The 15,644-nt window shown below is 41.8% G+C and overlaps 2 protein-coding genes across 2 annotated transcripts; both read right to left on the reverse strand.

Moving 5' to 3' along the window:
- Positions 1-1,104: 1,104 nt before the first annotated feature.
- LOC131681063 (uncharacterized protein K02A2.6-like) lies at positions 1,105-2,671 on the reverse strand. Its single transcript, XM_058961769.1, has 2 exons — positions 1,583-2,671; positions 1,105-1,335 (listed from the first exon to the last, which is right to left on the reverse strand). Exons 1-2 carry the CDS (start codon positions 2,669-2,671, stop codon positions 1,105-1,107), a joined length of 1,320 nt encoding a protein of 439 aa, XP_058817752.1.
- A 2,124-nt stretch (positions 2,672-4,795) lies between these two features.
- LOC131681064 (uncharacterized) lies at positions 4,796-6,634 on the reverse strand. Its single transcript, XM_058961770.1, has 2 exons — positions 6,513-6,634; positions 4,796-4,979 (listed from the first exon to the last, which is right to left on the reverse strand). Exons 1-2 carry the CDS (start codon positions 6,632-6,634, stop codon positions 4,796-4,798), a joined length of 306 nt encoding a protein of 101 aa, XP_058817753.1.
- Positions 6,635-15,644: the final 9,010 nt, after the last annotated feature.

The following is a 15,644-nucleotide window of genomic DNA, read 5'->3' on the forward strand; positions in this document are numbered from 1 at the left end:
AGCCGAGTATGTCTCGAAACGCAGTATTATTGGCAATGCACCTACTTCCGCTCGACAAACTCTACTGTTCTTACATTTCGTCAGGAGTTTGTCTGACATTGATCCGATATCATTGTGTGTGTAAGTGTGTTTTAGCGAGTAGATAAAAAATTTCAAAAAAGCTCTGAGATGGCGGGAAAAAATGTGCAAAACTTTGGGTCTCAGGGAACGGGTTTGGGCTGCCATCACCCGAGCCGCTAATAACAATTGCTCTTGCCCAGAACGTGATTCCTCCTTTTATGTGCATAGCACCCATTCTAATTCAACTATTTAGTAGTTTGTTCCTTCAGTAGGGTTACAGCCCTACTCTTTGACGCACCACCAGTTCTCCACCATCTACTCCCTTATGCCATTCAGCACTACGACTCGGCTCCCTTGTGCCAGTTAGCACCGCAACTCCCTTCTCGTACAATCAGGGCCGGCGGAAAGCGTGGGTAGTATGGGTAGTACTACCTGTGGAGTTTAGCCATTATGCCACATCAATTGTCTGGCAAAATGGGGAAAGGACACGGAGCTTTGCACCAAACACAACTTACCCATTCGACGGCACGTAGACAAAAGAGGCAGATTCTCTCCCTAGTTTTATTACGACAGCAGAAGCAGTGTTGGCAAACCTTCCAAACCTTTTTGTATTGTCAACGTCAGTTGATGGCTCGCCGAGGGGTGTACTGCAGCCCATGTATACCGAAACCATAGGGTGTATCCCACATCCCACTCCTTCTCTAAAAAAAAAGGTGCTCGGCTCCTATTCAGATTTTTTTCTGAAAAGTGTACGTGAATAATATAATAATGTCATTGTGAAATTTTTTATTGTCGATTATCGATGAAGATTCATAGCTAGGATCTTACATATCGAAGTGTTCCACTATGTCGATCTGGTTGAGTGGCTGCACGCATATTCGCCTTTTCCAACTCTACCAGCCTCACATAGTCCTGGAGGTAGGAAGGAGTTTTCCTTTCTCTCGGACAGCGAGTCTGGGGTTCTACTACGATTGGCCTTGATCCTGTAATTGGAGCTCTCCAATCATGAACTCTCCTCGTTTGGGATACGTGTCGCTTCAAAAGTTAACCGTCGTCATCAGAAAGTAGCAAATTACCGTTGGACTGTTCCATAACAGTAAATTTCTTCGGATCAAATCTACTATCACCTTTTGCGCGGGAATGTCTCGCAACGATGACACGATGTCCTGGTAGGACATGGCACTCCTTGGCGCCCCGACGAGTATCTTCACGTTTCTTACCTTCCAGCTTAGCTTCTTGATCTCGTTGGTCGATCAATTCATCTTGAACGTTTACCTTTCAATTATATACGAATGAAAAAATTAGATCATAGAAAATAGCACCAATCGCTATAAAAATACATAAACAGCGTTACTGTTATCCTGTTTCATTGCCACAAATACACTGTTAAAAGACGCATGACTACAGTAACGCAATTTATTTCCGAAACAAAATAAATTATCTTCAAATTGCTGAACATTATAGAATAAACATGATTGAATGGGAGATCATAGCGTATCATATATCGGACTATATAACTCACCTTGCCCCGCATCAAAAGTGGAAGTCCGCGGTGAATTTTTCTGCCATTCATCAACACTTCCGGTGCGACTTTTGTAACCGCATGAGCTGCACAATTGTGAGCTTTGACAGCGGCTTTATGTTCATCCATATAGTGGGTTCCATTTGAGGCAGCAGTTATCATGGCCTTATTGATGAGTTTCATGTACCTTTCAATAAGGCCGTTTTGCTGGGGAAACAGCGGAGTCGAGTAAACAGTCTTAATCCCCCGATCAGCACAGTATTGAGAAAATTCTTGACCATTGAAGGGCGGGCCATTATCGGTCTTGATGTTTTTAGGAAATCCTTCTCTGTAAAATATATCGTCCAATACACTTCTTGTATATTCAAAGCTGGTCAATTTCACCGGGTGGGCAATTATATATCTAGATCTGTACTCAACTAATACCAGTATGTAGATTCCACCAAACCTTGAGTATGGCCCGTTGAAATCTACGGCGATTGTTTCCCATATATTTTTGGGGGCAAATATACGTTGCATAGGGGTGGTTCTTTCAGGATTTCCGTTGGTGGCACATGTTTGACAAGATTTCACCCACTCCTCAGCATCCTTCGTCATTCCAGGCCACCACACACGCTCTCTGAGTATCGTTTTTAGTTTCCCAGCCATCGGGTGACCGTCATGAGCAACTTCCAGAGCCTTAGGGCGAAGAGCTTCCGGAATAACCACACGTCCTTCTTTGGTTATTAATCCGTCCATGGTGTGAAGATTATCAGCCAGTACTTCGAATTTCCGTAAGTGCTTTGGCCAAATTCCGGTTTCTAGGGCTAACGATACTTGAGTTAGGGTGCTGTCCACTACAGTTGCTTTCTTAATTTCTTCTTCTGTCAAGAAACCAACAGCGTTAGCCTCTAGTTTCGCGATCTCCCATGGAATCGCTGTTTCATTGAAAGCTCCATCGTGTCCATCATACAGACGTGACGATGGATCGGCTATGTTGAACCTTCCTTCGACATATTCAACCACATAGTCATATGGGGTAAGCCGTAAGGCCCAGCCATCGGCTCTAGTGAGTGCCCTTTTAAAATCCTCTCTTGAACGATTAAGCATGAAGGTAATTCCCTTAGCATCTGTACGTAGAGTGAAGTGTCTTCCCAGCAAATAATATGAAAAATATTCGACTGCCCAAACAGCACCCAAGGCCTCTCGCTGGTTTTGGGCATATTTCTTCTCTGTGGGTGTTAGTGCTTTCGAAGCAAAACTGATTATTCGAGGAGTTCCGTTCCTACTCTCCTGTACAAGAACCGCACCCAGGGCAATCGGTGAGGCATCAGTATACAATACTGTTTTGTCCGCATCCGAAAAATATCCCAAAGTGGTCGTACAATGAATAATTTTCTGTTTTGTGGCCTCGAAGGCTTCCGATTGACGAGGTCCCCAAGTCCAAGACTTCGTTGTTGCCACTTCCCATAGGGAGCGAGTTAGGTCCGCGAAATTCTGTATATACGGACTGAGGAAAGCTGCCAACCCCAAAAAACTCCATAGTTCAGAGGCGGTTGAGGGTTCCCGGAATTTCAGTACGTGACGTATTTTTGCATCTTCAATATGAAAGCCATTCTCATCAATCCGATGTCCGAGGAACTGTATGCTTTCCTTGTCAAATTCACATTTAGAAACATTTAAGCTAAGATTGTTTTCTCGTAAGATCCTCAATACTTTTGCAACCGTCTTGTGCAGCTGTTCTATTGAACTAGCAACCAACTAAAATTCTTGTCATCTCACGCTGGAAAATCTCCGGAGCGCAGTTAACTCCGAACATGAGACGTGTGAAGCGGTACATTCCACCCTCGGTGAGAAAAGTTGTCAGCTCGCGGGAGTCCTTTGCCAACTCAAGATGATAATAAGCACTGGTTAAGTCCAGCTTGGTGAAAAATTTTGAACCGTGTAGCTTTACCTTCATCTCGTGAATAAGCGGTAGTCTGAAATATTCCCGTTTTATAGCCTTATTGGGACCTCGCATGTTCACGACTAGTCTGAAGTCGCTTCTCCCCTTTGCTACCGCTGACATCCCACTAATCCACTTTGGTGCTGAGGTAACCTTTTCAATAATACCTCGTGTTTCCATATCATGGAGCCGGAGCCTTGCTGCTTCTCGGAATGCAGCAAGAATGTTAAAATAGGCATTACGCTCCGGAGGGACAGATGGGTCTATACTGAATCTGACCCTCACCCCTGGCATCTTGGGAAATAGTTTCGTTTCATCCGCATTTCCGCAATTATTAATAAACGGACCCACTTTGAGGAGATTCATATCACTTGATGTAATCCTTCCAAGAAGTGCTCTTTCTCCGTTCGGTACTACTAAAAAATCTGCTTGTATAGCCGGATTGTTTGTGCCAAGCACTGTAATAACTGATTTAAATGCACATTCTACATGTAACGGCTGCTTCGCTGCATAAGCTTTAAGGTTTGTATTTTCAGGAAAGTTTATCTGACGAATCGTAAATAGGCCCATTTCACAGTCCATTTGCAACTGCTCCCAATCTTTTCTTCCAATTATGTTAACGTCTGCGCCTGAATCAGTAAGAAATTTTATCGGACTAGAAGAGTCCAATTTGCAGCTGACAAGTACATCTTGTAGAGAAAGTGCGTTGATGTACTGCAATTGAATTGAGGAGAAAAGAAAAGTGCAGAAAATATTGTATTACATTGGGCTTCTCCGTGTTTACTGTACGTTTCAAGACATTGAGCTCTTACTTTTAAATCTTAACTTTAAACTAGCGTGTAATTTTGCAACCTTTGTTATATAGCTTGGAATTACAAGAGTATTCCCTTAAGATATCAATAGTTTTTTTTTTCGTTCAAGCGTCAGTGAAACTTAATGAAACTTTACATTCAAAGTTTAAAAAAAACAGTAAATGCATACTGTTGCTATTTGGAAACATACTGAACTTTGTAATTAAAAACCTGAGCTAATGGTATATATTGTATCCATCCCGAGAAATGAGTACCAAGAATAGTGAAAATCATGCATTCAAGTGGTCAATCTTAAGATATAATCACCAAGGAAAAAAGTAACGGAAATGAAAAACGTAAGATATATTAACTGCATTTTAATAAATTTCGAATTCAAGCTGCCTACTAGACAAACGGTTCTTCAGACCGTATTAATCACATAAAATCCCCATGCTTTGGGGCAAAAATATAATATTAATAATAATTATGATTGTGTTTTCATACCTGTTCTTCCTCATTCTCTGGTTCTATCGGATTTTGTTGTGTGAGCTGGTCAACCCTCATCTTTTGACGACAACATGACTCAAAGTGCCCGAGCTTACCACACCGACGACAGTTTTTGTTCAAAGCTGGACACTGCCTTCCAATGTGAGCGGGGCGATCACAACGCGAACATCGGTTCCTTTTAGGGGACCGCGGGGCAAGTCCGACACCTTAAGCGCAATAATTTTTCTAAAATTCCACAAAGCTCCTAAAATTGTATATTCTGTGCATAATCCTTGTTTAGGTAGTTCTTAACAAAATATAATTTTTTCAGCGTTTCAAAAAATTGAATTCATTAAAAATTATTGGTTGCCAAAAAATGGAGAAAAATGACATTTTAAAAACGGTGCGGGTAAGAGCGACACCCCAAAGGGGCAAGAGCGACCCCCTTTTGAACTTTCTTTTTGTCCAATTTTTTCCATTTAAAATGTATTGTGTATGTGTGATAAAGTGCAATTATGTGTATATGAGTATGTGTGATGCAAACGCATGCTTTTTGTAGTTTCATCGCGTAGCAAGAGGAAGAACATTCGAATGCGTGGTGTTATGAATAAATAATGTTTAACGCATGGTTTATATTATGGTACGGATTTTCTTAAGTAATTCTTTCGAGCTTTATTGCCACTTGTATAGCAATTATAACGAAGAAGAGCTGTTCTGCAAGCAGATTATAAACGCTGTTACAAGGACTCATTCACTTAAAAGTGACGCACGCTTCGTAGTGAGCTATCCGGTTCGTGTTGTGATTTTTCGGAACACTGTTGATCAATAATCCGACGGTCAATGAAAATTTTTCATCAATATTATTCATATTAGATTATACTTTTCATTTCTTTTTGTAATATAACTATGAATCACGTTCAATTTAATTCTTATTTTTTGGTCGGCTTGAGATAATACTGAAAAATAAATGAAAAAAAAATAGTTTCCGTGTATATCAATTGTTAACATGACGTAATTATAGTATAATTGAACACAACAAATATACCGAGTCGTTTGTATCGAATCAAAAACGAACCCAATCATCTAAACACCGTGTCGGTCTTACCCCACCCAAAAACTGTCGGTCTTACCCCAACAGCGCACATTTTTGTTAAATGCTCAATTAACAGTATTGAAATACTCAAACATATCTTCAATACACACAAATAACGATATGAAGAGTAGAATAGAATGTGTGACACAAAAACTGGTTATTTTCAAAGCTTTTGTGTTATTAAAACCTTAAAATGTATCAACTAAAAATAACATCCAAAAGCGCATCAACTTTGCTTTCGCTTGTTTTGTTTATTTCGTTGACGTTTAATGAACCCATATGGCATCGATGTGTATCGAAATGCCTAAAATAATCGTACTAATAATATCCTGTCATTATTGTATGATTTAAAATTTGATATCTGGGAAAAGTCGTGGGGTGTCGGACTTACCCAGGGTGTCGGGCTTACCCCCAGTTCCCCTACTCGGTCTGTTAGAAGCTGTATTGTTTTCTTGTCTTCCCATAGTCGGACGTTTAGCAAGCGGTCCTTTAGAGAAATGGTTGGGTAGTGAGTCGCAATGCGAATTGAGGTGTTGGCCACTACGCTTATTGTCACACGACTTATTCCACTGCTGCTTATTCGGATGATGTATAGCTTATCCGTTTTGTCCGGGTTTTGAAACTCCAATTGTTAACACTTCGCCTGCGGTCGAGCTTGTCTCCCCCTCGAAGGCTTCACAACGAGTAGCCGACTGAACAACAAACTCAGTGTCGTAGTTGAACATTCGAGCCGTCCTCGCCAACTCCCTATTCAACATCCCTTTCAAAAGTTGGGATCTCACAAAACGGATTTGATCTTCCTCGCTATATTTACAGAGCCGAACTTGTGATACTAATCTTGCGCGGAAGACCACAGCCGACTCTCCACGGTTTTGCTTCATGGCAGTGAACTTGCCATGTTCAGCACTAACGTCTGTCATTGCTCGGAAATAATTTGAAATGTTTCCTACCATTCGTCTGTAGCAATCCGGGTCAGAAAGGCTAGGGCGTAGACCTGCGGCGCGGATTATCTCTTGGAGCTCATCCCCTAGCGCCAAGTACAACAACTGAGCCTGCTGGGCAGAGTTGGTAATGCCGTTTAAGGAGATCGCTATCTCGAACTTCTCCATATACCTTGTAAATGCTTCCCACATGCATGCTGTTTTCTCTGTCTTTGGAAATGGTGGAATGTTATCGAATCTAATGGGAGAGCTGGCCACAGGTACCCGATTAGCGGTTAGTTCTGTCCAATCTTGATCTGTTGAGAAAGGTCTTTGCTCCGTTATCTTTTCACGTACGATCTGCGTCAATTCGATCAGAGCTTTTTGCAAGATATCCAGTCTAGCACTCGTGTCATTAACATCTGGATTCGCTGTTCCCATACTATTAGCATTTCTCTGATCTGTACCGGTATTCAGAGACTCGGTTAGAACAGTGTTAACAGTGGTACCCAATTTTCCATTTTCTTTGTTCGTCGAGTCCGTAAAAGAATCCACTGAAGAGCGTACAATTTCAGTCTCCGCTGGGTACTCGTGATCTTCTTGGGACTTTTCTTCATCACTTGAATGGCTTTCTGCCGCTTCTTCACATGTAACGGAATAATTGGAAGAGTTATCGTCTTCGTCTCTGTCCTCGGTCGCAATTCTTAAGTATTTTCCAGTGTCTTCCATATTAATCCACTGCCGAGAAAATAGTAGAAAAAAATGATCAGAAGCGTCGTGAAGATTTTGCACTTAATCTTTCCAACAAGTGTCCCACTGTGCGGCAAAGATTTTGCTCATTCCATTGTGAGTCCCACACAATGGCAATGGTTTTACGCGGATGTCCCATCTCGCGATGTATATATAATACATACTAAATTCATATCGAGCGTCCCGCTATATCAAAATTTGTTAAAGTAGGGTGATGAGCCTATTTTCACCATACTAAGCAAGGAACCTCACTAATTCGGTAATTTCTTGCTATACAATCAATGAAATGCGTAAAAATTGACATCAACCGCTTTGCTTCGTTGTTGAGAACCAATATAAAAACACAAATGCGCTGAAAACAGTAAAATTCTCGTGTTTGAGCACAATGAAAACTCGAATCGAGTGCCCCTATTGTTGCGCTACCATTTGACTCAATGCGTTGAACAAAGATGGCAGACACTGCTCTAACCAACGGCTTCAAATGGGTAGGGTGATAATAAAAACATGGCGCAAATAGGCTCTCTATTATTCTATCCACTGGAGCGTCCCACTCCAAAGGCGAATGATTATTTATGTGGATATCCTATACCACTTCCGACAGCGTCCCACTTCATAGAGAATATTTCAATCCTTGATCAAGGATGGATTCATTTTACCACCAAGCGTCCCACTTGAGGTCACTCATGACAGCGTCCTACTTCGTACGGAATATTTCAATCCTTGATCAAGGATTGATTCATAACCTTGCCATCAAACATCCCATTTGAGGCGTAGGCGGTCGTCTCAAACCATTTATACGAGCTGTCCCATCTCGCAACAGGCTTTTGCTGAGAGTATTCGTCCGGTACTGCTTCCCATCTGAACCACCTTCCGGAAAGCATAAAAGTATTACACACAGATAACACAAAAAAAATGATTCCATATACGAAGCAGTTTTAAATTTAGATCGAAAACTATGCAAAAATGATAAAACATAATTACTGTTAAATCCCGAACCGAAGTATTTTTGGCGGATAAAATCATTTTCACTTGCGTACTCTTCGAGAAACAGTTTACCAAAATGGCGATTTTCACACTCCATGCGCACCGTAGATGGAAAAAAACTAATACCAAAATGGCGACTTGCACTTTCTTTAGCAGCACTAAGCTAAGTGCTTATTTTCGTAGTCCTTCATGTCCATCCCAGACAATTGATGTAGTTTCCGGTCAACCTTATAGTTGCGATGACGCAACATTCCTAGCAGGATCGCCATTGTGGAGTTTAGCCATTATGCCACATCAATTGTCTGGCAAAATGGGGAAAGGACACGGAGCTTTGCACCAAACACAATTTACCCATTCGACGGCACGTAGACAAAAGAGGCAGATTCTCTCCCTAGTTTTATTACGACAGCAGAAGCAGTGTTGGCAATCCTTCCAAACCTTTTTGTATTGTCAACGTCAGTTGATGGCTCGCCGAGGGGTGTACTGCAGCCCATGTATACCGAAACCATAGGGTGTATCCCACACAACCCACTCGAAAATAACCGAGTGGGTAATTACCCACTCGAAATTTTGAACCATTTCAAAAAAATTAGATGCGCAACGCATGTATCTCACACTACACACATTTGAAAACATCGATGTACCACAATTTCATTTGCATAAACGAACATAATTAATTGTGAATGTAATGTAAGCGTGTGCATTGCGAAAAGGAAAACAATCCTTACTAATGGACCCCTCACCCTATGCTTTCTACCCACTTGGGCGTACAATTCAGCGCCATTTACTCGTTGAATTTACGATTTTTTCACGAACTACTCGGTCTAGTCCCCGACGGTGGACTTAGTCTACTCCGACGGAGAGTTCTCCGGCGAGAGAAGTTCTCCCGAAACCGATCCAACCAGCCAGGTGTCAAGTTCAGTTCGGCGATTCCGGTGGAGCAGGGCGTCCGGTTCGCTGAGGCCCCGACGACCCGCGAATGGAGGTGTCTAGTCGCGGTCTACTCAGTCTAATCCCCGGCGGTGAATCTAGCTTACGCCGACGGAGAGTTCCCCGGCAAAGGGAGTTCTCCCGATACCGATTCTTCTTTGGTTTAAGCACTACAATTTCTTGAGTCCTTTGGCTCCCTCTCCTTCCATTTCGCTCTACTTTCCCGATGAGCCATTCAGCTCCCGCCCTCACTTGTTCGCGAACTACTCGGTCTAGTCCCCGACAATTCTGTACGCAGTTGAAACAGGATTCCCAAGCCTCAGATTCCCTTACTCCCTTAAACACGATTGAGAACTCGCATAATGCCAGCCGGATCACGTCAAGAGAGAACCAAAAAAATTAAAAAAAATCGAGCAAGAGAGAGCGACGATACGTACCGGAGTGTTGATGGAAGTTCTTTAAGGTATGACTATTTATTTCTGCACGAACCACACGCCCCATCGATGTGGTTTTTGGCTATAGCTCACAACAATGTAGCATATCTTCAAAGCGTGTCAAGATAACCCCCAAAATTCTTATTAATGATAACGTATACAACCGGGAACCCAAAACATATGAAACGCTTCCGAAAGAGGACATAAACGTTTTGGATTCCCTAACCGTTAGCGCAACTGAGAACTCACTCAATACCAGCCAGACTATTCCAAGAGGAAACAACCGATTGTTTCATATTATACCACACCATGTCACGTACCGGAGTGATGGTGGAAATTTTTCTAGGTATGACGATCGACTCTGATTTCCGACTGGCCCTTCAATATACATTTTGGAATACTTGGGTATCCAATCATTTGTAGTGATTTTACTAACATTATGTTTTATTTTGCAGAAACGTTCATCCACGAACCACAAGAACTACCAATGTAGTCTTTGGACATGACTCACTGCAAAATAACGTGAAGCAGACCCATGACATGCGAAATGACGGAAACGTATTCTGTCGGAAGTCAACAGTACACCGAACGCTGTCGAGAGAAAACTTCGACGTGTCGGATACCTTGACCGTAAGTGAGATTGAGAACTCGCTCAATGCCAGCCAAACTATGCCAAGAGGGAACAATCAGTTGTTTCAAATTCTACCGAGAGGGGCTGATGGCACACGCCGGAGCGACGGTGGAAGTTCCTCGAGGTATAACAATCGAAACTAATTGCAACCTAACCCTTCATTTTACATTTCAGAATACTTATTCAATCATTGATAGTATTTTTCGAACGCAATTTCTTTGTTTTTTTTATTTCGTTTATTCGACACGGCTCATAGCGGTAGCTTAACGGAGCCGTGGATCTTTTATGTGTTTACAAAATGTAAAAAATAAAAATAAAAACAAATTGTTTGTCCGTTGGATGTCGTGCGCGCAACTTTTTATTGCGAGCGGAGACCTTCTTTCGCGGCTCGTCTACTGCGTCATGGGTACCGTTTAATTCTCTCCTGTCCTCCGTATCAAGGTCATCATGGTTAAAAGTGCCTTGGTGCTCGCGACCAGATGTTCTTTCCTGCTTCTTGCACTTACGGGTGACCAATGTAAATCCGTCGTCATTCTTATTATCTTCATCACTGATGTTACTTACAGTTGTTTCAGGGGTGCTGGATGCTGCGTTGGCAGTTGTCAATATCGACTGAAGAGCTGCCACAAATTTGGCAACCGTTTGTGGTTCAGGTATTGGTATTGAAAATTCTTTTTTGGGTTGGTTTTCCGTGGATTCGTTGGCAATCGGTAGAGATACATTCTCCTCTGTATCTTCCGCGCAAGGTTGTCCGTGGTGTGCTGTCTGATTACAATACTTGCACGTAGGAGTTTGCCCCTCATGGGTGCATAACGTAGTTTGATGAATAGTAGCTTCGTGGATTTTAAGTTTTATAGTCAAGTGGGAGGGGATAGGTCTTTCGATCCGCATCCTCACCACAAGAACACCACTAGGTGTACCCGGGAAGAAATTTCTCCACGTATCACGTGTAACTGATTCTACTTCTCCGAATTGCGACATGTATTTTGCGATTAGATCAGGAGGGGTGCATGGTGATAGGTCATGTAATTTTACATCTACATAGTCTTTTTCTATATACACGGGAATCTTAATTCCAACTTTATCACTTTCAGCCACGTGCTTCAAGTTGTTCTGCAAAACGAAGCGTTAGGTTTGTTCTAACGTGTTGAATGATATGAGCACTACATTGCGAAGATGATGATACTGTAGATACATAACCTCCTTGAGCTTAAGCTACATCTTCATCTTCAGCAGGTATTTCACTTCACGAAAACTCAATCTTATTGAACAGAATTTAAAGTCAACAACCGCTGTGTTGGGTCGGAGCAGAGATTTTTCGTCAACATTACTCATGATGACAAGAATAAATTAAAAGTTTCCTTTGTTCTCGAGACAATGCACACTAGATCGAGAGGTTGCCAGTTTTTGTTCACTTGGTTCGATTGTACGTCTGAGTTGGGCAGAAGTAGAAAGTAGGCTGATTATAATTTCGGATTGTTTAGAAGGAAAGTATTACGGATAGAAAAGTGTGAAATATTTCTGAAGTTTTAATTAATTCAGATATTCAGAGCACTGTGAGTAAAATTTAAATGAATTCTTATTCGATTAATTAAAAATAAGGTATTTACAATAATACTTACCTGCAGCACCGTGATTCTAACCTAAAAATAGATAGAAGAAGCTGTTGAAGGTTCGGACAAAACAGCACCGCAGTGTAAGACTAGATCTGTAGTCCGGCAAGGGTGTGCAAGAGCAGGGTTAAACCACTTATTGCAAGTTTAGTCGGGTAGGAGACTGATGTTTGAAAATATTAATCGTGAAATATATTTACAGTTTGAGCTGCTACAGATATTTGGAAAAATTCGAACCGAACATCCACGTTTGTACGAACATGTTGATATAATAATATCCATATGTATTACCGAGAATTATTCAGTAAACGTGTTACATTTCAAACCGACAAAGACACAAAAAATTTTAGCCATGCGTGTGCCGCATGCATTGTGAAGATCAAACCGCCTAAAACTTCAAAAAAGTATAGTAACTTTTGAAAATCTACTATCTATTGCATGCATTACAAATCTAGAAGCTCTAGGAACCATATCATAGATGTTAGGAAAACTGAAATTGGTTGACAAACGGCTGAGATACGATTGATTGAACGGAAAAGTTCATTTTGTCTGTACTGACTTTCAATTACCTTTTGCCTTTCTCATATAGAAAGGCAATCACTCTGAAAAACGTCAACCTAATCCCTGCCCGGAGGGCCGAGTGTCATATCCCATTCGACTCAGTTCGTCGAGATCGGAAAAAGTCTGTATGTGTGTGTGTATGTATGTATGTGTGTGTATGTGTGTGTATGTGTGTGTGTGTGTATGTGTGTGTATGTGTGTGTGTGTGTGTGTGTATGTATGTGCGTATGTGTCAAATAATGTCACTCATTTTTCTCCGAGATGGCTGGACCGATTTGCCCAAACTTAGTCTCAAATGAAAGGTGCAACCTTCCCATCGGCTGTTATTGAATTTTGGATCGATCGGAATTCTGGTGCGGCCACACAGAAATTTCTCATATTAACTATAGGAAAAATTAAATATAGAATTTTTATTTTTGATGCTAAATGTGTTCAAGGTGCATGAAACGTCGAGATTTGATGCAAATTCGAAAAAAAATTTGACGACGATTCACTTTTTTGGATTTTGGCACATTTTTGCCTTTCTCATATAGAAAGGTTATGCAATTACATTCAGGATGGTAGCTTGGGCGAGCACCCGCTGCATGCAATGCAACATGCATATCAGCGGGGGAAGTCTACTACCACCCTGTAACACAATGTTGTCTACAACATTGAAAAGGCTTTTTCACAAAAGCAATCAAGTTTAGGAGTTTTTCTCGATATTGAAGGCGCTTTTGACAATGTGTCTTTCGAATCCATTTTGGAAGCAGCACGAGATCATGGAGTACCTTCATATATCACGAACTGGATACACGCAATGCTTAGCAACCGACATCTGTACTCATCGTTAGGACAAGTAGAGATGAGGAAACTGAGTGTCTGCAGATGTCCTCAAGGTGGTGTGCTGTCACCACTTCTATGAAACCTTGTCGCCGATAGCTTGTTGAGAAAACTAAATGAGCTTGGGTTTCCGACGTATGGTTTCGCCGATGATTATCATATAATGATCACCGGTATTTGCATTAACATACTTTTTTATTTGATGCAACAAGCCTTATGTGTTGTTGAGCGGTGGTGTCTTCATGTTGGACTATCAGTTAATCCAAATAAAACCTCAATGGTGCTTTTCACGCAACGAAGGATTACAACCGGAGCTCGTCCATTGCAGTTTTTTGACTCCGAAATTATTGTCGAAGATCAAGTTAAGTACGTTGGAGTAATTCTCGACTCAAAACTTAATTGGACAGCTCACATCGATTTCAGGATCAAGAAAGCTTGCATGGCCTTTGGCCAATGTAGACGGGCTTTCGGCAAATCTTGGGGACTCAAACCCAAGTACATTCAGTGGATCTACACAACAATTGTTAGACCAATACTGGCATACGGGAGCCTTGTTTGGTGGCAGAAGGGAGAAGTCATGACAATCCAATCAAAGCTAAACCATCTTCAGAGGATGGTCTTGATGGCGATGACTGGTGAGTTCTCGACAACACCTACTGCTGCTCTCGAGGCACTCTTTAACATAAAACCACTACACGTGTTTCTGAAACAAGAATCACTTTCTTGTGCATACCGTCTTAAGATTACTGGGCTCTGGAACAGTAACCCAATAGATCGTGTAACTAGCCACACCAGACTGTGGCCCCAAATGGTTACTTGGGATGAATATACAGTTGCTCCCAGTGACCTTACACTCACATGTAGTTTTTCTTCTAAAACTTTCAATGTGAGAATTCCTCTTCGTGAGGAATGGCTGTCTGGCTGGATGGAGCGACAACTTGAAGAATACGTAGTTTGTTATACGGACGGTTCTTTGTTGGAGGACCGAGCCGGTGCTGGTGTCTATTGTCATGAGATGAGATTAAACCAATCTCATTCGCTTGGTAGATACTGTACCGTATTCCAAGCAGAAATCTTTGCGATTCTGTGTGGCGTACAATCCGCACTTCAACAGGGAATTTGCGGTAAAAGAATCTATTTTTGCTCTGACAGTCAGGCTGCCCTGAAAGCACTTAGTTCGGCAGATTCGAGATCGAAATTAGTAATCGCATGTCGAACTCAAATCGAAGAACTTAGCATTTTAAATGCTATCTACCTTCTATGGGTACCCGGTCATTTCGGTATTACTGGAAATGAATGGGCGGACGAATTGACTAGAGCTGGCGCTGCGACTGATTTCGTTGGTCCAGAACCAGTTCTACCACTGTCAATAAGTTGGATAAAGCACAAGATTCGCTCTTGGGCTGCATTCGAACATGCCAACCATTGGTGTAGCTTGCAAACTTACGTTCAAACAAAGGCTTTTCTGCCGGATGTGAGTCCGAAAATGTCAAGAAATTTGTTGCATTTTTCCAAGCACAACTGCAGTATTCTGGTCAGGGCACTGACTGGACATTGCAAACTCAATTATCACATGGCTACTATTCAGCGTGCTGAGTATTATTCATGTGATCTTTGTGAATCCGATTACGGAACATCATATCATTTGATATGCAATTGCCCTGTATTAATGCAATTGCGCATCCGGATTTTTGGTTCTCCATACATAGATGAACCTATGTACAGAGAGCTGAAATTTAAGGATATGCTTTTGTTCCTAACCCAGTGTGGTAAAGAGCTATAGTTTTTTAGCCGTATTTGAATGACAATATCTCTTCGGGGGTGTTGTCGTTCTGTTATCTCAATATCCCCTCGGGGGTGTTGATATATCCGCTCACTGTTTGAGTAGAGGTTGTAAATCCCTCCGGGGGTTGGAAGTTTTATTTCTGCTGTTGTAGCACCTGCAGTTCGTTCAGCATCACTCCGGGGGTGCAGAATGCTCTGTTTTAATTGTTCTGTGTCGTTGTTTTCCTTACCCCTAACCTTACCACTTCCCCAATCCTTCCCATCAGGAAAATGATGAAAAGACGATTCTTGGCAAGGCACAAATCTCCGATCAACATGGGGAACGTGCCATTTGAGCC

The sequence above is a fragment of the Topomyia yanbarensis genome, chromosome 2, assembly GCF_030247195.1.
Source record: "Topomyia yanbarensis strain Yona2022 chromosome 2, ASM3024719v1, whole genome shotgun sequence".
NCBI lineage: Eukaryota > Metazoa > Arthropoda > Insecta > Diptera > Culicidae > Topomyia > Topomyia yanbarensis.

Bases quoted from the DNA above. Each gene is read 5' to 3' on its own strand.
- LOC131681064 (XM_058961770.1), bottom strand. From the start codon at position 6,634: ATGTTGAATAGGGAGTTGGCGAGGACGGCTCGAATGTTCAACTACGAC. The intron at 4,980-6,512 runs GTTAACAATTGG...GTCCCCTAAAAG, and splicing joins AGCTCGACCGCAGGCGAAGT to GAACCGATGTTCGCGTTGTG.
- LOC131681063 (XM_058961769.1), bottom strand. From the start codon at position 2,671: ATGCTTAATCGTTCAAGAGAGGATTTTAAAAGGGCACTCACTAGAGCC. The intron at 1,336-1,582 runs GTGAGTTATATA...TATAATTGAAAG, and splicing joins CACTTTTGATGCGGGGCAAG to GTAAACGTTCAAGATGAATT.